Here is a 24,897-nt window from a genome sequence, read left to right as displayed (position 1 = left end):
GCCCAGGAGACATCAATAAACAGGCCTTCCTTGGAATATCTGCCTGACCCTCTTTTAAGAGCAAACTTCCAAGGACTGCCTCAGCTTCCATCCCTATTTTGTCATCATCTTCAAAAGAGCCTATGTACACAGCAGTGAAGAACCGTCAATAAGAGAGTGTGTGATTTTGTGCTAACTTGCATGTATAGATGAAAGAAGAGAGTAAAATCATGGTATATAGGACTGCTCAGAGGCAGCTTCCTGGGGAAAGAAGAATTTTTGCTTAAGGATAGGTAGAAAAGAGAGAGTGCAGCTAAGGTTCTGTTTTTGTGTGTTACTTTTCACTCATGGCTGCCCTACTGAAACTCCTGGAGATGACTGATGCGAAAAAGGAAAAAGGAAATAAAACAAGGAGCTCAGGCACATAGAAGTCTGAATTAGAGCAGCCAGTCGGGTGTGTGGCGACTTCACCACCTCGAGGGAGGTTGGGAATTATGTGTTTCATCAATAGAACCGAAGTACACCACATATGCCACTGGGCAGAAGCCTTGTTATGCAATAATATCGCCTGCACACTCCCTCCCTCAATTAACAATGCACAGATTGAGGTCACTGTGCAGCTAAAACAAATGTTCATACAACCTGGGTAGAGCTGGTAGGTGATACTTCGATTCTTCACTTTGAGGTTTGAATTGTTTGTTTCTTCAAGTGTATTAATACTTCTGAAATGTTTTAGCCTTTGGCATCTAGATTTGAGCTTCTCCAGATTTTTGCAGTGCACATGATATTGTGGCCTTACACTTCAACTGATATGATGCACCTGTTCCCTAATGCATCTGCTCTGTGCTCATGGACAAGGCCAAAGAATGAACCAGGACTGGGAGTGTCTATGCTTTCTTGATTTGGTTCCACAATGTTTTCTTCTTGCAAAAGGCCAACTGAGAACAAGCTGAGAATGCAGTAGGGAACAGTTATTCCAAAAGTCCTCTGGGAATTTGGAAATTAAATTTTCTACAGATCTTATTCCTCCACCAACTACCAGTATAACTTTGAGCAAGTTATGTAACCTGAAGATAGTCAATACCCACATTTCACCTCTGGGTCTTGATCTGAAAAGCAAAAGGCCTGGGAATGATGATTTTTGTTTTCTTCCAAGATTTGATAATTTGATAATTCCCAAATAGTAAAAGTCAGGCTTTTTAACACTCCCCCCTGACATTTATGTATTCCCCCATATTTATCTGCCTCAAGCCCACTGTCACCACTTATTTTCCCAGATGGGGACCTGCCAGGTTGGTAAAGCCTAGCAGAATTTCTTTAAGAAACTAGACCCAGACACCTGGCCCATGCTCACAGTCTCCTTTCATGTCCTCCCATTCATGTATCCATTCATTCAACAGATGTTTATTGAAGACCTGTTATGTGCTGGGTACTAATCTTTAGAACCTGATCTATGACTTTTTAATCCATTTTCCCTTACTCTCACTTTCTTTGACAAACCAGGCAGACAACAGTATAGGAAATGTATATTTAATCATTCTCTTGAGTGATCAGAACTATAAAATCAAGCTTTCTATAACAAAATGTAACAGAGCCATGATGGGTACAGAGTGCCAGGGAAGCAGCAGTCAACACGTGAAGGATGTGGGTAGGGGGCTGGAAATAAAATATTCTTTCCTATTAAAGCTTTGTTCCTGAGGGCCTCATTTCAAAGGTTTATTGTCCCTGCTTTCAGATTTCTCTGTGTGCTTCAAGGAAGGTATTGCCTTAATTTGAATTTTGAGTAGGCAAGGTTCTGAGATCTAAATTCAGAGTGAGAGAACTTGAGATGGAACTCAAGTAGCTCTCCCACTTTACCTATAGAAAAAAATTGGGGGAAAGGAACTCAGAAGCTCAAACAGCTGCAGATAATACCATCAGAAATTCCCGGTTACCCCACACTGTGTTCTGGCCCTCTGGGCTGAAACAGAAGCCAGAGAGACAGAGGCTGATGCCTATTTTAAAGATCCTTTTCTATTCTGCACGTTGGTTTCTTAACCTCAGCCTGATTGTTGGGCTGGATAATTATTTGTTGTGGGTGGATGTCCTGTACAGGATGTTGAGGAGTGTCCCTGGGTTCTGTTCACTAGATGCTAGTAGCACCCCTCCCTGACAAATCATGACAACTAAATTGTCTTCAAATACTTATAAATCTTCCTGGAGGGTTGCAGAATTGCCCTAGTTGAGTGAGTCTCACTGCTGCAGATGCTGTTGAAAGCTCAGGTCACCACAGTCCATGAGGGCTAGAGAGTAGAGGCCTCAAATCTTGTGATGTTTTAATGCCACATGCAGTCAAGAGGCCTTTCCGAGACCACTCAAGGTTAAACATCATCGTGAGAAATAAAATGGCCTTTGTTTTTAAAAAGAAGGTACTCAGATAATTTAGAAAATGTGCCATCCAATACATTTTTTTATGTTAAAATTACAATCATTTCCCACATTTCTTTAGTATTTGTCAGGTGGAGAGAGATGCCAAGACACTTTTGGAAGCATCATAATGAAAATTGAATCATTTCACCTGTCACTCTGAATTGTGAAGTGGCAGCTGATTAGCAGCTTCCTACTGTTTCCACAAAAGTTTAAATGTGGGTATATTGCAACAGGAACTTCCTGGGAACTTCCTCAGAGCAACATTACAGCAGGAGAACTAAAGATTCTGAGACAAGGGAGCTGCGCCATCCCATTCTCTCACTCCCCAAATGGGGATGGGTAAGGGGAGGTCCCTGAGATGGGGGTTGGGGGATACTCTTGTCTCCACATGCATTTTATTAATACTTGGCAGTCTTAACACACTTCTTTAGTTCAGATTAATTATTTTCCCAACTTTTATTACATGTCTTTGAAGATAGATTTATCTTGTTCATACTAAATCTTCTATGGTTTGCTTTTGGCTTCTTTTTGCTTCTTGATCTTTTATGTTCGCTCCAACCTTTTAGACATGAATTCATTTCCCCGAAGAAATATAAAACTAGGTCATATCTTGTGGTGAAATAGTTCTGCATCTTCCTGGGATTCTGGAAATAACAGCAATAAGATACAATTACAACCATTCAGCAAACATTTATTGAGAGCTGAAAGTCTCCCTGCTGCTGTAGGAGTGTATTTCTTATTCAGGAATGGCCTTGTTTTCTGTATTTTGATGATGTTCTATCAAGGCCACATGGTACCATGGGATGCTAAGGGAAAGGAGAAAAGGCTTGAGTCTCCTCTTCAGGGAGGGGATCATCCTCAGAGCCAATGCTGGGGCTGCCTGACTCTTGCTGGGAACTCAAGCACATGCAGAGCTGATTGCCCACACCACTCATGATCCATCTCACCTGTTGCTCCAATGCCTTTGCATGTTTCTGTGTGGCCAAGGCACATTATTTTAGGTAAAAGGAGAGAGACAGGAGTACCCAGCTGACTGCCAAAGAAGGAGAGACACCCAGGGAAGCCTTTGAGTCCAGCAGCTCTAGGTGACTCCGCCTTTTAATCTCAGAGTCTGTAAAGGGAGAGATAAAAGTTCAGGGTCATAGAGAAGAAGCAGGGTGTCTTCAGTGGTACCCAATTTGGGGCAACTTTGTACCCCAGTCTTTACTTTTCTGTCAGTAGAGGAAAAGCCAAGCTTTCTCTTTTTTCAAAGAAAGTTCTATTCTGCGGTCCAGTCCAGTTAGCACTCAGCCAAATGAAAAACTACACCAATGATGAGATAATTATTGGTTTCCAAATAAAGAATAGGCTGAACAAATAGCCGTGGCCAGTCCTTGGTTTCAGACACATTTCTTCCTCTAGGCAGTGACCTTTACAGGTTCTATGTTATTGACTTTTTTGATATCACTGCACAGTGATGAGAAAATATTGTTCTCAGTTTGAAGTAGAGAAAAGAAGTGAAGAAATTAAATTACTCTTTACTCTATTTTCTCCCTAGACAGTCCAATCCCATTTAGTTCATTTTGGCTCTGACACTTACTAGCTGTGTGACTTTAGTTACTCAATCTATATGTGTTTCAGTTTCTTCATCTATAAGATAGGACTAAAATAATAATCACCCTGGCTGGTGTGGCTCAATGTATTGAGTGCTGGTCTGCAAACCAAAGGGTTGCCGGTTCAATCCCCGGTCAAGGCACATGCCTGGGTTGTGGGTCGAGTCCCCAGGTGGGGGGTGTACGAGAGGCAACTGATCCATGTATCTCTTGCACATTGATGTTTCTCTCCCTCTCTTCCCCTCTCTCTAAAAATAAATAAATAAAATCTTATTTTTTTTAAAAATAGTTTTTTAAAGGAATAATAATCTATGTCACAGGACTCTTATGAGGATTAATGCGTTAATACCTGTAAAGCACTTAGAACAGTGCCTGGCACATAGTAAGCACTCAGTAAGTATTAGCTACAAAAACAGCAGTAGCAGTAACCCTACTCAAGCCTAATAAGCATTGCTTCCATTTAGCTAATCATTTCCAAACCCACCTCCTTATTCTGAACTCTGTCCTGAGTTCCACGCCTGGATCTGCAGTTGCCGCAGTTGCTACTGTATGTGTCAGTTAAAAACATAATTATTCAGTAAATATTTTTAAGCACCTATTGTTCGGGTTCAAAAGAGTTTAATAGCACCCACTTTTCCAGCTGAGTTCTGCATCAATTAAAGAGTAGGACAAAAAGAGTGAGGCAACTGGAAGACCAAAATATCACCTTTGTTACTAATAAACCCAATAAAGGATGCAGCTTTGTCTACAGGGGAGTGAGCGGCAGCCCAGACATCTCCAGGGACAGGCGGCACCGGACTGGGGCAGGCTTCCTCCTGCAGGGTCGATTCTGCCCCTGAAAAACCGATGGCTTGGAGAAGCAGAGTAGAAATTATACTTCCTGAGGGTAGATAGAAAGACGAGAAAAAACGAGGAGCCGAGCTACTTATGTCCGGCTTCTTCTAATAAACTCACTAATGGTATAAATGAGTAATTCCTCCTTCTCTGGTGAGACATAAAAGAGGGGAGAACAGAGAGGCTAGAAGGGTTAAATTGGTGGGAATCTCTTTTCATGGAAGGAAATAGGTGGAATAGGGAGGGAGCACTCTCCCCAAAGCCTGTCATATGCTGGGTCATGTGCTAACCATTGGACATCTCTACCTAGGTAAGCAATGATCACTTTCAACTCAGCATCTCTAAAAACCTCATCTTTTTTCTAAATGTGTTGCTCCTATATTTTAATTGTTTCTTGGTAGTGTTACTAACCTCCTAAGCAACCTGGGTAGAAATAGCATATTCATTTGACTTGCTCTTTCTCTTGCCCTTCACCTTTGTGTCACTAAGGGCTGTAGATTCTTTTCTTTTCTTTTAAGTTTTATGTATTGAGCCCTGGCTGGTGTGGCTCAGTGGATTGAGAACTGGCCTGTGAACCAAAAGGTCACTGGTTCGATTCTCAGTCAGGGTTGTGGGCCAGGTTCCCAGTAGGGGTGCGTGAGAAGCAACCACGCATTGCTGTTTGTCTCCCTCTCTTTTTCTCTCCTTTCCCCTCTGTCTAAAACTAAATACATTTAAAAAAATATTTTATTTATTGATTTGAGAGAGAGAGAGGAAGGGGGTAGGGGGAAGAGAGAGAGAACCATTGATTTGTTGTTCCATTCATTTATGCATTCTTTGGTTGTTTCTTTGGTTCTTGTATGTGCCCTGACTGGGACTGCACTTACAACCTTGCCATAGGAAGGATGGTGCTCTAACCAACTGAGCTACCAGACCAGAGCTTATAGATTATTTTCTTCATTAACTTTTGATTCTTCCCCTTTCTTTCCCATTGCCGCTGCCCCCACTTAGGCCCTCATAATTTCTCCCCTGGACATTGAAATAAGCTCCTGACTCCATGCCTTCCTATTCTATCAAAACCATTCTTCTATTTCAAACCCAGGCTTGAACGCTGCCTCATCTACTGGGCCACTACAGTCGCAGCTAACACCACTTTCCCCCAGGCACCATGTCTGCACTGCAGGTAACTTTCCTGATGATAATAGCACTATTTATCTCAGGATTTATTGGGACTTAAGTATTGCTTTTTGTATATTTGGCACACAGAAACTTGCTGAATGAATGTCCTGAATTGCCCGTATAGTCAGGGAACACAGGATATAAACCCTGCAGCCTCATTTACTTGTTTAAAAACATGTTTGGAGTCCTGGCCTGTGTGGCTCACTTGGTTGGAGCATTGTCCCTTTCACCAAAAAGGCTGAAGGTTCAATTCCCAGTCAGGGCACATGCCTGAGCGGAGGGTTTGGTCCCCAGTTGGGGTGTGTAGGAGAGGTCCGTGATCAGGTTGCATATGAGAGGCAACCAGTCAATGTTTCTCTCCCTCTATCTCTCCCTCCTTCCCCCTCTCTCTAAAATCAAAGAGCATGCCCTCGAGTGAGGATCAAAAAATAATAAATAAAAACACATATGGAGTATGTACTTTGTGCATGGAAAGAAGGAATTGTGTTGTTTTTTTTTAAACTTTGAGCTATGTCATGCTACCAAATGTTGTATTTAGTCTTAGCACTGATACATGGAACACTTGTTCTGATGTATCCAATAAGCATGTATGGAAAGATAATCTGCTAACTGAAAAAAAGTTGTGCTCAATTTCTGTGGTTTATTCAGCTATTGCCCTTTCTATTAGAAGGCATTAGTTATAGAGTTTGAAGCCTTTTATTGAGGTCTAAATTTAGATACTGTAGCTAACACCCATTATTTGAAATGCCTGATGCTTCATTCCCCCTCCTGTTCTGGGAAGGCCTTCCATCAGGTCCCGAGCACCTCACTGGCCTAGGTGCAGGCGGTTGACCCAAGCCGAGCCTTTCTAGAAATGTAGAATAGGACTGAGGGGTTGAAGCTCAGTCTGGTTAGTCTCTTGAATGAAAAAGACTTTTAAAGCTAGGAGCTGTTGGCAACTATAACAAGAGAGAGTAAATTAGAGAGTAAAGAGAGAATAAGATAGAAATGATAGACAAAAAATTCCAATGGAATTTAAGTTCCTGCTGCCAGCTCTTCCTAGAGCTATATTGTACCTAATGCCCTTGGTTCCATGAGACATCCCATTACCCTTTTAATAGTTTACCCTTTTAGCTTAGGCTTGAGCTGGCTTTCTGTTATAGGTAGCTAATAGCATTCTAACCAGTACAGTCACCAATTTGGTCCACAAGATAATGGAGAAGCTCTCTAAGTTTTAAAAAAATATTTTATCTATTTACTTTTAGAGAGAGGGAAAGGGAGGGAGAAAGAGAAGGAGAGAAACATCAATGTGCGAGAGATATATGGATTGGTTGCCTCTCACACGCCACCAACCAGAGACCTGGCCTGCAGCCCAGGCATGTGCCCTGACTGGGAATCAAACCGGCGACCTTTCAGTTTGCAGACTGGTGCTCAATTCACTGAGCCACACCAGCCAAGGCTCTACTTTTTTAATTAAATATTTTTTATTGCAATAAAAAAATACATAACATAAAACTTGCTATCTTAACTATTTTTAAGTCTATTATTCAGGGGTGTTAAGTATATTCATATTGTGAAACAGATCTCCTAAACTTTTTCATCTTGCAAATATGAGACTCTGTATCCTTTAAATGATAACTCTCCTTCCTTTTCTGTTTTCTCCAGCTCCTAGTTACCATCATTCTACTTTCCATTTCTATGAATTTGACTATGCTACGTACCTCATATTAGTGGAATCATACAGTATTTGTTTTTCTGTGACTGGCTTATTTCACCTAGCATAATATCCTGAAAATTTATCCATGTTGTAGCATATGAAAGGATTTCCTTCCTTTCTAAGACTGAATAATATTTCATTTTATGTATATACCACATTTTGTTTATCTGTTCATCTGTTGATAGACATTTTGGGTTGCTTCTTCCTCTTGGCTATTGTGAATAATGCTGCTGTGAACGTGGGTGTGCAAATGTCTCTGGGAGACCTTACTTTCAATTCTTTTGAATATATACATAGAAATGGGATTGCTAGATCATATGGTAGTTCTATTTTTAATTTTCAGAGGAACCTTTATACTGTTTTCTTTTGCGGCTGTTTCATTTTACAGTTTCATCCAACATGCACAAGGGTTCCAGTTTCTCCTCATGCTCACTAATACCTGTGGCTTCCACCTGCATTTCTCTGATTATTAGTGATGCTGAGCATCTTTTTACCTGTCTGTTGGTCAGTTGTATATCTTTTTTGGAGAAATGTCTATTCAAGTCCTCTGCTTGTCTTTTAATCTAATTATTTGACTTCTTTGTCGTTGAGTTGTAGTTCTTATGTATTCTGGATATTAACCACTTATCAGATACATGATTTGCAAATATTTTATCTTGTTCCACAGGCTTTCATATATATAATTTTAAATAAACATAAGCTGATGAAAATATGGTTTATTTAGTTAAATTCAGCAAACATATATAGGGAACTTACAATGTGCAAGATATTCTGTCTGGTGCCATGCTTGGATACGAGACAGCAGTTCTCCTGACCTCCTCCCTCTACTACAGTCTGAATTCAATTTAGCCCCAAGGTGAATGGTTTTAAAAGTCATGATTCAGTCTATGCATTTCCTGGAGGCCAACTCAACCCTAGGTTTTGTATGCACTAAAGCACTGCAGGGAGGCTGGAGTGCTGGGCTCCCTGGGTCCTCGTCTTCTCAGCCTGGGAGACCATTTCAAACTAGAGCTCTCAGGTTAGTGCTGGGCCAGTATTAGTGGGAGCCCAAGTCAGTCCTGGGAGTGCTGAACAGGACCGACGCAGACTCTGAGACCTTTCGTTTTCAGATTGAAAGCCTTCTCAAAGACAGGCTAGACCGAAGCCAGTGTCGGAGGACTTGCCATGTAAATCATTAACTGAATACATCAGAGATGTCAAATAGTTGTCACTTCCCCACTGCTTCACTGAACCAGTCCTAATGAGTGAGACAGGGCCTCAGAATCCCAAATAAACACTGCTCTCCAGGCAGTAAGGAGGCGTATAGGATGAAGCTTAATTGCCATTTTGACCTATTATGCCATTCTTGTCATTTTGTATTAGTCCTCTTCTTATGTAGTGTAATCCCATCTAGAATTGTGATCAAGGTCTCTGTGAAGAAAACTCTAGAGCTTTCTGTGTCCTGGTACATAATATATCTGTTACAGAAATTAGAGTTTAATTGGGATTGGATTCTCGCCTCAATAAACCCATACAAAAAGCATGAAGGAACCCACCTGTCACTTTAATATCCCCTGTGGCTTTGGCAATGTTGTTCTCGATCATGCAGGAGTATGTGTTGTTGATTGTGACATTGTAGAGTACAGATACAACCTTCATGGTCACATTCTCAGAATTCAGCTCAAAGCTGGTATTGGAGACTTCTGAGAAGTTGGTTCTCGGGTCAACTTGGGATGTCCAGACCACTGTAGGCTGGGGGAACCATCGGGGAGCCTCACATCGGAAGCTCTCTGAGCTGGCATTATAGTCCACGTCCATCTCTGGGATGCTGAAGGCTGCAGGGTTGGTCAGAAAGAGCAGATGTCAAGGTCAGAGAGATAAGATAGTATAGCCTTTAAAGTACTAGGTTTTAAAAACACAGTGATTTTTTATCACTGAAGTGACTCAGTATTTCACTTTCCCAGTGGGTTCCCACTGTACTCCAGATGCAAATAATGATTTGCTCATAGTATTGCTGTACATCACAACTCTTCGGCCTATATCATGAACTCCAGAGAGTATAGGTATACTTTAGGTTGTTACAACAGATAAATTTCTCCAAGTAAAGCAAGAGGAGTTCCAGTGATTGCAAAAAAAAAAAAAAAAAAAAAAAAAATGTTGATTCATTAGGGAAATTGGGTATTTTCCCAGGTACCTGCGAAGCTTCCTGTACTTTTTGTATTTTTCTGCCTGGATAGTTAGGGTGGGGAGGGAGAGGGAGAAGGAAGAAACAAAAAGCATTTGCCTGTCACCCAAAGAAATTCCATACACAAGCCTTGTCCTCATGGGGATTTGGAGTTTGCTTGGGTCGAGACTGTCCTGCTATGGTATCCAGGGTTAGAGACAGGCATTTGTTTTCTTCTAAGATAAAATTTTCACTGGGGAGGTAACTGCATTTTGAAATTAAGACTAGTATCTCCCTCTATCTAGGCAGACATACATTTCTAGAAAATGTTAAGGCCTGGACTTTTGACTCCAAACTTGGTAAGATAAAATTTATTAATTTAGTTAGCATCTTCCTTTGCCCAGGACTGTGTTGTTGCTGAGGAGTGAAAGGAAAGCCCTTGCTTTGTCCTTAAAGAGCCTGCTCTCTACAAAGGAGAGGAGGCTCACATGCCTGGAGCAGGCAGGGGACAAGGTCTTGGGAGATTATTTGGGAAACTGAGTGTATGTGGCAATGAACAAAAGTTATTGAGGGTGTGCCCTGTGCTGGGTGCCAAATTCCAGACGTTATTTCATTTGATCCTCACAACAGTCCTAGGGATATTTATTATTGTCCCCATTTTTTTAAAAAAGCTTTTAATTTTGGAATAATTTCAGATTTATAGAAAAGCTGCAAAGATAACAGAGTTATTGTGACTTCTCATCCAGTTTCCCTGATGTTAGCATCTTAAATAACCATGGTGCATTTGTCAAAACTGAGAAACCATTGTTGGTGCTTTACATTAACTACACTCCAGGCTTTATTTGGATTTTACTAGTTTTTCCACTAATGCCCTTTTTCTGTCCCAGGACCCCAGCCAGAATACCACATTGCATTTATTTGTCATGTGCTCTCAGGTTCCTTTGGCCTGCTACAGTTTCTCAGTCTTTCCTTGTTTTTCATGATCTTGACGGTTTTGAGGAGTACTGTTCAGGTATTTTGTAGGATAACCCTCTATTGTAATTTGCCTGATGTTTTCCTAATGATCAGACTGAAGTTATGGGTTTTGGAAAGGAAGACTGTAGAATGTAAAGTGCCCTTCTCATCATATCATATCAGAGAGCGTGTGCTATGGGCATGACTTATCATTGATGTCAACTTTGATCACCTGGCTGAGGCAGCATTTGCCAGGTTTCTTTGGAAGCTGGACTTCACTAAGCCTAAGGGGGAGGGGGAGGGAAAAGTACTAAGCTCCACTTCCTGAAGGGGGAGAGATCTAAACACATGGTTTGGAATTTATTTGTAAAGATTTGTTTCATCTGCCTTGTATTTATAGGTAAGTATGGACTCATCTGTATTTTATGCTTAGAGATATAATTTAATACTATATTGTTTATTTTGTTGCTCAGGTTGTTCCAGTTTTTCCACTGGAAGTCCCTTCAGGTGGCTCCAGTGTCCTTTGACATGGTCATATTAATCCCCAATTCAAAAAGAAGAAACAAGCTGGGGGAGGTTGCCTTGCCCAGGCCACTGTATTAGATGAACTCTGGCTCTAGATCTGTAGTTCATACCTTTGCATACAGATGTTACGAGGCATCCAAAAAGGCCTGTGCAGATTAGCTTAGGCTAAGAGGCCTCAGGATGCTTTCTGCCTTTCCTTCAAGATGTCTCTCAAGTGCCAAATTCTCTCCGTGGGAGCTTTCCTACCCCTTCTATCCCTATGTTTTGGATGTGTTTTCTCTCTTCCTCTGAATCCTCAAATCACTTCATTTATACTTCTCTTAAAGCATTTGATATACTCTACCAAATAGTATAGGTATTTGCATATTTTCCTCATCTCTGCCCCAGCCCTCAAATCTGTAAGCTCCACACTACGAGTTGGGCAAGAGGAGGGACAAATCATCTTTTTACTCCTTATCTATCTGAGTCCCTTGTTCATAAATTCAGAAAACATGTGTTAAATCTAGTTGGTACGAAAGGGTGGATTTCATTGAGGGGAGGATTAATGAGTTTATAGGACGATATTGTTTTGTTTAATTACCTTTGGACTTCTCCTATAATGAGCTCCACTGCCATGTGTCCCTGGTGGTACTGATTCCAGACTTGGGCTAGGGCCTACTTAGCATAGGAAAGTCGCAGGCCAAATTATAGGCTTCTCTTACTCGCAATAGTAGAAGCTACAATAATAAAAGAGACTATACTTATTTTTGCAAAATATTTTAGGGAATATAAGAGAAATTCAGAGGAAGCTAGAGTCCAGAACAACAGCTTTTAAGACCTAATATTATAGCAGGATATTTTTAGAGTTGGTGTGGGTCTTGGACAGCAAGGATGGCTGCTAACAGACTTTGAGGGTCTTGTCTGATACCAGTCACTCCTGAGCATAATGGCATGATATTTCATCAGCTAACCGTACTTTCTAGCCACAAATATCTTTTGGTACTTTCTTTCCCTCTGTCTAAAAATAACTTACCTCCAGTTTTATACTCAAGGTTAGCACTTCCCTTGCCTTTAGAAGTGATGATGTAACATTTATAGGTGCCAGCATCTGTGAGTTGCACATTTTTCAGCCTCAGAGACGCATTTCCTACTCTCACTTGCTCAGCAAACACTGCTGTTCGGCCTCTGAACATTTCATTCTGCTCTGACAGGTCATCTTTGCCATCTTTGAACTCATGGACCAAGCCCATAACACCTTCCTTTAGCCACTGTATCACAATATCAGAAAGTTTGATGTCAGGTTCAAAAGTGCAGCTCAGGATTCCATCCTCTCCGATGTTCCCGGCTGAGGTGAGAGTCGTCACTGTGATGGAGTGAGTCCCTGCAATTCAGGAAGCAGGTGTCAATGCCAAGGGAAGCTTCCCAACATCTACCATTGAACCTTTCATTACCAAAAGCCAAACAGAGACCCCTGTAATAAATTAGAAATATAGAAGAACAGAAGAGGCACAATAAAGAAGACATAAAAATAAAATGGGCAGGAAGAAAATAGTTTTGATAGCTACAGCAGACTTGCCATAAACAATAGCTTTCTGAGACAAACCAACCCAATGCTTGAGAGATAATGAGAGGGGAACATATTGGACTTGGGGTTTAAAGATGAGAATTTAAGTCCTGGCATTGTCACTAGGTATCTGTGTGACCTTGAATGAGTCATGTAACCTCTCTGAATCTCAGAAAAATGGAGGTAATCATATCTGTTTTACCTACATTAGAAGGTTCCTGTGAGGGTCAAATCGAACGATTATGAACTTGATTTGCAAACTGTAATTACACATATAAGGTACTGTGATTCTTAGTCAACCAGAATGGTGCAGAAGTGAAACCTCATGTTAACTAAATGTGACTGGGAATTCTGAAGAATGTTAGATTTTAAAGTGCTGTTACTTTTATCTCTATTTGAATGATGAAGAAACTAAGGCATAGAGAAGATAAGTGACTGGGCCAAGGTTACAGTGCTAGCCATGGCCTAATGGAGGGTGGCACTTAGTTAAATTGTGTTTTTGGCCTAAGATAGAAGACACGCCCTCCTCTGCCGACGTACCACCAGTAGAACGGTAATCACGGTGCCAGCCATATCCATGCCTCTTCCCCACTTGCCCACCCAACAGCCCACTCAGTCTGTGGAGGACTGACCAGCTGCTCTTTCTGCAAACTGGGGGCTGCTGGCTGGGGGCGCCTATGACACTGGCTTAATTAACTGAATCTTCTTGAGAGGCTCCTTCTGGTGTTTGGATGTGAAGCCAAGGAGAGGATGAGTCTTTGAGCCCAAGAGGAGAGTGTGTGTGTGTGTGAGAGGGTAACCATGAAAGAAAAATGAAGAGAGTCCTTCCATCCCCAGAGCTGTCTTAGAGCAGAGCTGCTCTTAGGGTTTTCAGGTGTAGTTCCTGTCCCAAACTCTGAGTACCCTGTAAACAAACACCTTGTATTAAAAAGGTCCCCCCAAACTTGTCTTCCTTACAGCCAAACAGATGGGTGCTGAGCACTTCTCAGCTTCCTCATTGGCATTCCTTCCTCTCACCTTTGCCTCCATCCAATATATTTTACATGCGTTAATCCTACAGGTAGAGCTTAAAGAACAACCTGAACATTTTAGTTTTCTAATCTTTAATTTTCTATGGTTCCCAGGGGCTGTGAAGTAAAGTTCAGACTACCTAGCATGGCTTTCACACCCAAATACTACATGGCATGTAGGAAATCCCCCTACATTGTTCCCTTTACAGCCTCACTCCCTACTGTATTCTTTCATAGTCTTACTGTCTATTCATATCAAGTGATTCATTGATTTCCTGCTTTCAGTGGAAAAGTACATATGCAAAGCATACTTGGTATTTTTCAAATGTAAAAGGTAAACATTATGAACATAAGGATATTATCTCTTGCCTCTTCAACCCTGTAAGGGCCTGGAATTGTCTAATTGGGTCCCAGGCCTTTATAAAGTAAATGAAGGTGATGGATGAGAGACAGACCTGCCTATCCTTCTATCTAAACCAGAAGCTAAACCAGATGGGTTTATATTGGAAAGAACAGAGAGCTACTGATGGAAGAAAAATTATAAGTGAAAAGGGCAGAGGAAACACATGTGCATAGGCAGGGTTGGGAGGACATTAGGAAGCTTTAGCATGTGGAGCAGCTGCCATGCATGGCCATTCATGTGGGAGGTTGGGGAGAGAAATTATGAGAGAGGATGGTATGAAGTTTTGGGTGTAAAATGAGTGCAGCGCACACAACATACCCCACCTTTGGCATTTTCTTGAACACTGCTTTAAAGATTTAATTTGTTTTCAGTTATTTTTTACTTGGCAAACTGATATCCAAGACATCCCAGGCTACTACTGGTTATACAATTATACTATTATTCTCACGCCCGTGTTTATCTAGCACCTACAATTTATAGTTCCCTTCGCTCCTTTATCACCAGTTATTCAAATTCTTCTTATATTCAAGGCTATTTAGATGGCAGCCCCCTGCCCTCATCCCCAGGAAATCCTCGTTTGATCCGCCAAGACAAAATGAATAAATTCTCTCTATTATCCCTGGCCACCTTCCTGTGCCTTTATTACAGCAGCTGTCTCCCTCTACCTTGTTGCCAGTCTCTCTCTGGCACTAAATTGTAAGCTTTTCAAGGGCAGAAACTGTTTTGGTCACATTTATAATTCCTACAATGCTGTGATGATTATTTTATGTGCCACCTATACTGGGTGCTCAGATATTTTGTCAGATATTTTGGGTGGCTCTGTGAGGATGTTTCTGGATGAGATTATATTTGAATGAGTAAATAGAGCGAAGCTGATCACCCTCCTTCTGATGAAAGCCTTAGAGACAGGGCCACCTGGCGCCTGAAGGGACTTCCCAGCCTCTAGAACTGTGAGAGAATACATTTCTGTTGTTTAAATCACCAGGTCTATGTTATCTTGTTATGACAGCCTGCGAAAACTAAGACAAGTGCCTAGTGCTGTGTTTCTACAGAGAAAAATAATATTTGTTGAGTAAATGAACAAATGAATGAATAAATGAATGAATGAATGAAAGTCAGTAGAAATCAAAGGACTGTATAATGGTTCGATCCAAAATGATTATAGGAGTGAGGAATATTTGGGAGGATTACCCCATCTAAATTTTGGGGAAATGTGAGCCAGTGAAAAAAGACGACGATGAAAATACATAGAGATTCTCAGTAAAATCATGGAGCAAATACAACTATATTAGAGCAAGGGTAAATTTAATTGTGGTTTATAAAGTGCCATTAAAGTTGATTTGAAAAATTACTTTGCAGGAAAAATACATAATTAGCACAGTTTATGGAGAGAATGAAATGGTAATGGCATATTTTAGTTTGGTAATTGTGCTACCAAATTAATTGTAATGTGTTGGCCTTGAGCCCACAGGTGGAGGATTTCTTGAAATACCTCTTAAAGAACTTAATGAGTAAAAGTAAGCAGCTGTGAAGTGCCCCAGGGACCCGCTGCAGGCTCTAGTCTAGACCATTTAAGGTTGCATTAAAGATGTGGCAGATGGAATGCGTGTAACATTGATTAAATCCCACCCTCCCTATATCAAATCAAGTGGAGGAATAAAGGCCAGTGAGATCTAAAAAAACACAAGGACCAAGGCATTGCTTTGTACCCAGAAAGCAATCAATAATTACTTATTTGCTAGGTGAATAAATGATTAAAAGTGATAAAATAAAATTTAACCTGCAAGCAACAGCATATACATAGTGCTTCTCACAAAAAAAGAAATCACATAGTACACAAACTTGCAAACAAATATTGGCTCAAGGAGCTATGTTCTAGGAAGCACAGACTGGTCTGATAATGACTCTCCAGGCCTCTTAGCCACCAGGGGCTCTTGTGTGATTTGATGGGTCAACAGTCTCTAGGAGATGAGTTAAAAGCTGCTACCTATCAATAGAGAGTTCTGTTAATTTAATGGGCAGAGACTTTAAGGCTGTCATTGGCCTCTAAGATTCCATCAAACACCTTTAAGGGTGGAAGGCCCAGTCACTTACTGAAGAGGAATTCTCCAGCTTACGAGAGCTACTACCACCCCAGCTCTGGTCTGCAGGGAAAAGAGGAGCTGTCAGAGGGGAGCAAGTAAAATCTGAGCTGTTCTCTCTTCACCCAGGGCACACACCATTTATTCAGTTGTCCTCTGATGTAGGAGCAAGATCTCTTGGAAAGGGAGGTTACTGGTAACACAAGGCAAGGATTCTTTACAGAAACTATGGTTCTGGGATGCCCAACATTGCTGAACAAAACCAAAAACGAACTTTTCATTGAAAGGACTCGGTAAGACGAGTTCTATAGATTTCAGTAGCATAGAGGGCATACTAGAAGCCTTCAGCAGATGGTCACTCAGCATCTTCTGGAACCCAGTTGTCCTGGTGGGCACCAGAGCATGTGGCTTAAAGGTGGAACCATAGAGGCTTAAGCCTACACCAGTGGAGCTTGGGGTGGCACCTGTGAGTGCCAGTCGTGCCAGAGAAGAGGGCAAGGTTGGTGGCAGCAGATACATCTGTGAGAAGAAATTAGAAAGGATGTTGGGCCAGGCTAGATGAAGGAACAAGGAAGGGAAGCAGCAGCAGAGCATAGTGTTTAAGAACAAGGCACAGGTATCAGGCTGTCTGGGTTCAAGTCCCAGCTCTGCCACTTACTGGATATGTGACCTTGGGGAAGTTCTCTAACTTCTTTATTCCGTAGCTTTTTTGCCTATAAAATGGGGATGTTTAATAGTAGCAGTTCCCTCAGAGGGTCCCTGAATGATCTAAAGGATACAAAGCAGGTGAAGAGCTTAATATAGTACCTGACTTGCAATCAATAGTATTGATAACCATTACCAACTAGAATCATTTGGAAAGATTGCAGATCAGAGCACCTGGAGGAAAGAAACAATTTACTAAATGCTTTACTTACAGTGACTCATTTTAAGCCTGATAAGAACCAGAGAGGTAAGAATTATTATACTTTTTGTGAATGAGGACAAAGAGGCTCCATGGGATTAAATGGCTTTCCTAAAGCCCTTTATCTCACAAGTAGTTGAACCAGTATCAAACTCAGTCTTACCTGGTACTAAGCCTGTACTCTTTCTACCATGTTTTGCTGATGTCCAGGGCCAGACTGAGATATATAAGGGCCTACCCACTAAAACAGTATCCCCACCACATATAAAAGTAAAAACAATTAAAAACTATAACACAGGTTTAAGGAAGGCCAATAGCTGTTCTTTCTCAGATGACTATAATTTTTAAAAATATCAAATTTTTTCTAAACAGGTTGCTCAGTGCTCCTGTTTTGGTGCCATAAACACATGACTGATTGGCTTACTGAGGAGACTGTAACTTTTACCCAGTGTCCAGAGATGGACAACGTCTTAGGAGGCTGTATCCTGTGGCTTCCTGCCCTGGCCTCCCTAACTTCAGAGGGGGGCTGCCCTGGTGTGGCCAGGAAATTGTACGAGTTTTAGGAGGTGCTATATGAATGCATTAGTAACAGCAAATTATTAATAGCACCGATGGCATCAATATAAATAATAATGGTAGCCATTCATTACACACATGTATCAGGCACTTTACAAACACTTTGTCATTTAATCCCCACAGCTCCCCTGACTGCTTTATAAGTGAGGACACTGTTTCTGGAAAGTTAAGTTATATCCCAGTGGACACATACAGTTAGTATCAGACCAGAGATTAGAACAGCTCTGTCTGATTCCTAAACTCTCCCACTACACAGAGCTGTTCATAGTCATTGGGAATGATTGATAGCACAGGACTAGATAGGGTCAGGGGTCTTTCCACTGCATTTCCCTCCTCTTGAAGGGTCATCTGGGACGTCAGCACACCCATACTGGAGGAGAGTGACAGAGAAAAAGCAGCTGAAGCTATAAAACTAAAGTTATGAAGTGACAGCTTTGGCCACAGACTAAGTTAAAATAAATGTGCTGGCCTGTGTCAGGCAGCTTAAGGGAAATGGAGCAAAAAACTTGCCCTGCAGAAGACAGCTGCTGGCCCAGCTCACTCAATGTCTTAATTAATGCGGCATCCATAACAGATGCTTTTGAGATAGAGGAGGGGAGAGAAGACTGTTCCTTGCAACTGACATCAGTTAGCTGACATCTGTGCCACAGCGGCCTCTGTTTTCTACATGGAGCAGTAGTCACAGCCAGTATTCTCTTCATCTAAGACCCCTGTGTACAAAGACTTGATATTCTTAAATGCTGCGGCTGAAGATTCACTGCAAAGGAATCATCTGCCCAGGTCAACCGTTGATAGGATGGCTGAGCCACAGCACTTTACCTGTGCTCCCAGAATATCTACAGCACTGTCAGGGAGAACACGCTGACAAACATTCCACTTGATCCTCTCAAATATCTGGTGATACAGCATTTCCTCCACTCGATAAATGAGGAAATAGGCCTGCAGAGTTCAGTGACTAATGTGAAGAGAATACAGTCAATAAGTAGGAGAACCAGTGCCCTACTGCGAGGCTTTCTGGATCCACGACCTGTGCTCTTTCCCTCCCTCCACACCGAGTGATTGGGGGCTTAATGGTGAGAGGTGAATGGATTGTGGTAATGCAAGAAGTCACATACCTGAAATGCCAAAACCGATGATAAGTGCAATTGCTCCCGCCAAAATAATGATGATGCTAATAATGCTGTGGAGGGATAGAGAAACAGGAAATTACTTCATTCCACTTGACTCGGTGCTTTTCAACCTGCGCTCATATGTGTCATTTGTAAGAGGTGCTACATAAAGCACCTCAACTTTCTCTTCCACATAAGCCATTTCCTAGATATAGGCACCTTAGAAAGGAATAAATGATTCTATCCCCGCCCCTCTGGGGCACTGAGGTGGGCTGAAGGAGAGGCCCTTTTATTTGACTGTATGTGTCATCTTGCTTTCCTATTTCCAGACCAGGGAGGACCACACACAAAGGCTGTTGGGGCAAAACTAATGAGATCTCTGTAATGCCAGGTGCCAATTAAGGGCCACTGGTTCCATACTCAGCCCACCCTGAGCATTACTGCCCACCCCTCTTATATCATTAACCTACCTGTTTTATCTCCTCCCACAGACTTTAAACTCCACTAAGGACAATGGTCTTTTTTCCTTTGTACCTACTCATGCCTAGTCCACTGCACCCCATAGATCCTCAACAGGAGCTTATTTTTTCTTACTAAAACAGTAATGTGCATTTATTACAAAAAGTTTAAAAAATAAAAATAAGCAAATATTCCATCAACCAGACATAACCACTGTTAACTTCTTAATATGTATCCTGCTAGTGTTCAATGAACAGATTAACCAATGATATGAGGGAAGTAAACGCGGAAGTACTGTTTACATTTCTCGAGTGCTAGAATTATGCAGCAGACCTGTTCTAGGCACCATTTATGGATTCTGTCGTTTATCCATGAGATAGCCTTATGAGGCAAACAAAGTTATCATCTCCGTGTTAAAGATGCGAAAATGACCGGGAGTTTAAGCACCTTCCCTAAACTCACACAGTTGGTAGTTGGCAGAGCTGGGATTAGAATCTGCCTCTGAGATTAGAATCTGCCCGTGACTACTTCCTCTGCTGCGTCCCAAGGGTGGGGGCCCACTAATGGGGTGTGTCTCTCCTCCCTGTCCTGGGGAGCCCCAGCGTTGCCAGCTTTAGCTTTGAGAGTGACCAAGGCGGAGCAGAAGGTGCAGGTCAGAGCTGGTGCATTGCAGAGAGGTTCCTGGGAAGCTCACCCGCTGCTGCCTGCCCAGGTTCGTAAGTCATCAGGCCGGTGTCCCTGGCCATTGTCTTGTTGTTGGCAAGCCACTCGCTGTCCACACCCACACTGGTTACTCAATATGCAGGACAAAAGAAAGGCACAGGGAGGCAAAGAATGGTGGTACAGAGAGAGAGGGAAGCACGGGCATTTTACCTTCTGTCCTGAATAGGTTCATTGTCCCCAGCTCCCATTGGCTCAGGGATGGGCCCACCAGGGAGAAACAATAGACTTACAAGGAACAGTTTGAGTAACTGGTTCCCCTGGAGGCCAAGCCCTTCATGAGGTACAGGCATAGGGTCAGCAACTGAATGAGCAGAATGAACCTTTTAATAATAGGGCATCTGCAATTGATTCCAAGAGGAGATCACATCGGACTGCTTCTCTATTTACTCACCTCAGTGCAGCCTCCATTCTTACTGGTCCAAGTGCGTGAGAACAGCAGAAAAACTCATAGCAAGAGGCACTGTCTCGCTCTCTCAAACCACTGAGTCAGACGGTAGGTGTGCCTTTGTGAACCAGGAATTCACTTACCTTGGGGGAAATAACGCCAACTCTCTGAGACTCAGTTTCTTTATCTTTAAAATGGGAGTGATAGTAATTCCAGCTTAACTGCTATAAAGGGTTGAAGTGTGTGTCCCCCAAAATTCATATTTTGATGTCTTGACTCCCAGTACCTTAAAAACTGACTCTAGGTTTGTTGCCAAAGATTGCCAGCAAGCCCCCAGAAGCCAGGGGACAGGCATGGGACAGATTCCTCCTCACGTCTCCCTTAGACAGAACCAACCCCGCTGACCCCTGGACTGCTGGTCTCCAGAGCTGTGAGACAATAAACTTGCTGTTCCAGGTTCTCCAGCCACCCAGGTTCTGCTACTTTGTTAAGCAGCCCCAGCAAACTAATACAAAAGGGTTGTTTTAAGATCAAATGAATTATTTCACAATGAATGTTGCATAGTCCATAAAGGGCTATTTGTGTATTACGTTTTACTATTAAAAAAGGTTAGTTGCAGCTATCTGCTCTAAAATTTATTATTAAAAGCTAATGACTTAAATCTGGAGAATAATCCTACTGATAATGAAAATATAGTATTTTGATACAATAAAATAGCATGTACCAGCCTTGGTGCTAAGTGTTCCATGTGCTTGTTCACACTTGTTTGAATTATCAAGTCCTGTTACCCCCTTGATTTCTCTCGTACCCTTGCACTGCTCCTGGTCACCAGCTTTATTACAGCACCCTCCTCAGTCACCCCTGCTTCCAGTCTGGACCTCTCTAACCCACGACTGTTCACACTGCCAGAATCAGTGGTGATTTCAGAATTTCTACGTAACAGTGGCTTAGGGGAGACAACCCGGTTGAAGGTGGGAAACAGGGTGGTCACTGAGGCAGCGTAATGCTGTGATCACAAGCATGTTTTCGGGACCCAGCCTGCATAGGTTCAAGTCCCAGCACCACCACTCACTAGTTGTGTGACCTTAAACTTCCCATTATGTGAAGAATGAGTTAACATATTTTTAAAAAATCACTTAGAATAGTGCCTGACACATAGGATGCTTCAATAAGTATTAGCTATTCTCGTTCTTGTTTTTCTGCTATGCTTACATAACAATCACATGTTTCTAACTTGGAATGTATGTTTGCTTGGTGGTACTGATAGATATTATGTGGCTACTGAGCTATTGGCAAGAATGGTTACAAAATTGATCAGAGTAGTGCTCATAATAGTCCGAAAACTTCCAGTGCATTTTCGTCTTCCTCACCATAAGAATCTACTCTGTGTTGGAGCGTACAGGGCCTTTGAAAGGGGTTCTCATCCTCTGTCCCCAGCCTCATCTCTCTGCACATTTCCCCTGGGACCCTGCACTCCAGTCACATTGAATCATCATAGATCCTGCCCCTCCCCCCCATGGATAGGCCACCCCCTACCCTCTCTCAGTAGGGAGCTGGACAGCAAAGTCATGGAACAGATGCCCGCACAGTCCCCAGTAGGACCCGGACACTGGACACTGGGCGTTCTGGTCACATCTCCCTTGCCTCCAGGCCCACATGCTCCCCTGCTCCAGAAGCAAGGTCCCTGTCCAAGCAAGAGTCACCTTGAGGTGTGTTCTGAACTGGTGTTCCCTCAGGAAACAGCTCAACTTCCAGAGCCTTGGAAGGCGAAGCAGGAACTTTCAGAACAGCCAAATTAAATAATTCCTGTCTGCTGCGTATTAATTATTTAAAAGAATGAATAAAATATTTCACACAAGATGTTCTTACATTGCTTTTTGGTTTTTACTTCCCCAGCATAATTTCCAATAACTATGCTACAGGGAATTTTTAATGCAAAACTGTGTCTTCTAACCACTGCATTGGAATTCACAGTGCACAGTTGTTACTCCTTACAGAAGGGCCCAGGTGCAAGTCAGTGCTTTTGGAGGATTTGTTCATTTAGCAAATATTTATTAAGTGCTTACTATGTGAAAGACATTGGGTTAGGCAAATGGAGGAAATACAGAGGGAAAGAAAGCAGAGTGCTGGCCTCAAGGACCTGTAGTCTAATGGAGGTCAAACACACACACACACACACACACACACACACACAGAGTGAGCATACACAAACACACATGCACATGCATGCACACTCTAATAACACAAGACAATGTGGTCAGGGCTTCAGGAAAGAGAGGAACACATTCTCACAGGAATTCTAGGTTTGTAGCAAGAAGTTAAATCCGAGAGGATTAATGAGACTCAAAGAGCATTTCCATGAACAAGTTTCAAAGAAAGTAAAGAGAAAGGCTTTATTCAGGAATATATTTAGCTAATTCATGCTGCTCCACACGCTCTCTCCAAAGCAGAAACACAGAGAAAAGCAGTTATTTCTGCAGCACTGGATGGGGTCGGGACCCAAGCATCACATGTTAGTGCTCCAGTCTGGGAAAAGGTGCTGGGGAACTCAAACCCTTCCAGGGAGGGGCCATCCTCCAGCCTGGGGCTCAGCCAAACTCATCCAAACTACCCATGGATGGCCTTGCTTTCTTCCTTTACATGTCTTTGTTCTTGCTGCTTCTGCTTTCTGGAGCACTTGAAAGAAATTAGGCATTTCTGTTAAATGATATATTGTGCTCCTGAAAAACCGCACATTCTATAAAATTGCACAATAAAGTAACAGGGTTTATGGGGAAAAATTAGGTTAAGGGCAGACCACTGAAAACCTACGTGACTGTGTAAAAAGTCTCTAACAAACAATAACTGGCACCTTGGGAGATAACTTGGATGGCTCAAGCAGGCAGTCCAGTAGGGCCAGGCGCCGCTTTGTGGGGTATTACAAATGCACAAAAATGACAGAGCAGAAACTCTGACTCAGGGCGCTGTGAGCCAGGGAGGCTGCCGTGAAGGCGGGTACGGAGGGAAGTCGAAGCTGGGATGTGCAAAGCCAGGATGTGCTGCTCTGGGGAGAGTGCTCCAAATGCAGCTGCTCAGTTAAAATGTAAAGAAAAAAGAACTGAAAGCCACAGTAAGCCCTTCCCACTCAAGCTATCATTCTCCTCTGCTATTTCTGCACCCCTTGCCTTTGGAAAAACGTGTGTGAATCAACACCACTTCCATGATATAACTGTCAGTGTTCCTCTACTTCCCAACCATGTATGAGCTAATTGGTGCTATAGAAACACATACTGCGGCAGACAGACTATATTACTGAATTACTAGACATAAGCTAGGTAGAGATTTTTATCTTTTAAAGACAAGCTTTCATTGTATCTGAGGTCCATGATGGTGATAAAACGGAAAAAGCTAATGCTTATCGGGCACATTCTGTATGCCAATGCTATACATGTAGTGCCTTGTTCATTCCTTACAACAATGCTGTGAGGTAGAAAGTACCACTGTTACTGCCTTTTTACAGGCAGGGAAACCGCGACTTAGCTTAAGTCACTGACCAAGCTCTCACAGCTAAACAGTGGGACAGCCAGTCTCAAACCCAGCAGTCCAATTCACAAGCCTGTGCTCCTAAGATCCATACTTGTAGAAAAAGCCCCACATGGCGGGTGGGAGGCGATAAATTCAGAAGGCTCCCCTCACTCTCACCCCTGCGTGTGTCCTGTAGCTGCATTTCAGGCCACAAGGGCTTTCTGGATCCGCTCCAGCATGAAGCACACTCATTCTGCAAGACGTAAGGCGCTCTTTGTCTCGTTCAAACATTAATGTTTCTATGTTCTCTAGTTTCTGCCTCTCTCTCAAATACTGACAGGACTGAGAGATACCACATCCCTTATAGATTATCAGCTGACTTCCACGTGTGTAGCTGATAAATGATAAAGCTCTGAAAACTAGATTAAGTTAGCAAACGTGTGATTAATCTGAATAAATTCTACTTTTAAATTAAATATACCATGCAGGATATTTGAGTAAATCAAGTAAATGTTTGAATAAATCAGACATATTACTTTGTTCATAAACTAACAAAGTGACTAGGTTTATAAAGGAATGCTGAAACTGAAGACATTTATTTAAGCCCATCCAAAAAGTTTCTCTCTCCATAATTTTCCCCATAAAAGGAGAAAAAGAATTATTTTTAAACACCATGTGGAAGAGAGCATGGGTTCTGTAACCATTTTTTCTAGATATTGGTTAGTATGGGTTTTAGGTTTGTGAGAAGCTTAGGTTGTTGTCTGCTCCATTTTTTTTTCCCCCTGAAGAATCCAGGGTGTAGAGAATGTTTTCCCATCTCTACATTCCTCTCCTTTTCCTCTTTGTATGGGTAAAATCAAGGCCAGCTTTGGTCCAGGGAATGGAGAGCATCAAAAGTAGTAACTGGAGG

At 42.2% G+C, this 24,897-nt stretch overlaps 1 protein-coding gene across 1 annotated transcript in view; it reads right to left on the bottom strand.

The window, feature by feature from the left end:
* Positions 1 to 3,380: 3,380 nt before the first annotated feature.
* Positions 3,381 to 24,897, bottom strand: part of VTCN1 (V-set domain containing T cell activation inhibitor 1) — a 44,183-nt gene continuing 22,666 nt past the window's right edge. The window contains exons 4-7 of the mRNA XM_054564786.1: positions 18,923 to 18,987; positions 12,303 to 12,650; positions 9,204 to 9,482; positions 3,381 to 3,499 (exon numbers count right to left, since the gene is read on the bottom strand). Of these exons, the coding sequence (XP_054420761.1) occupies positions 3,381 to 3,499; positions 9,204 to 9,482; positions 12,303 to 12,650; positions 18,923 to 18,987 (811 nt within the window). The remainder of the gene's footprint in view (positions 3,500 to 9,203; positions 9,483 to 12,302; positions 12,651 to 18,922; positions 18,988 to 24,897) is intronic.

The sequence above is a fragment of the Pteronotus mesoamericanus genome, unplaced genomic scaffold, assembly GCF_021234165.1.
Source record: "Pteronotus mesoamericanus isolate MK-2021 breed Mesoamerican mustached bat unplaced genomic scaffold, CSHL_Meso_final scaffold_99, whole genome shotgun sequence".
Lineage (NCBI taxonomy): Eukaryota > Metazoa > Chordata > Mammalia > Chiroptera > Mormoopidae > Pteronotus > Pteronotus mesoamericanus.
This window is presented reverse-complemented; position numbering and strand designations above follow the sequence as displayed.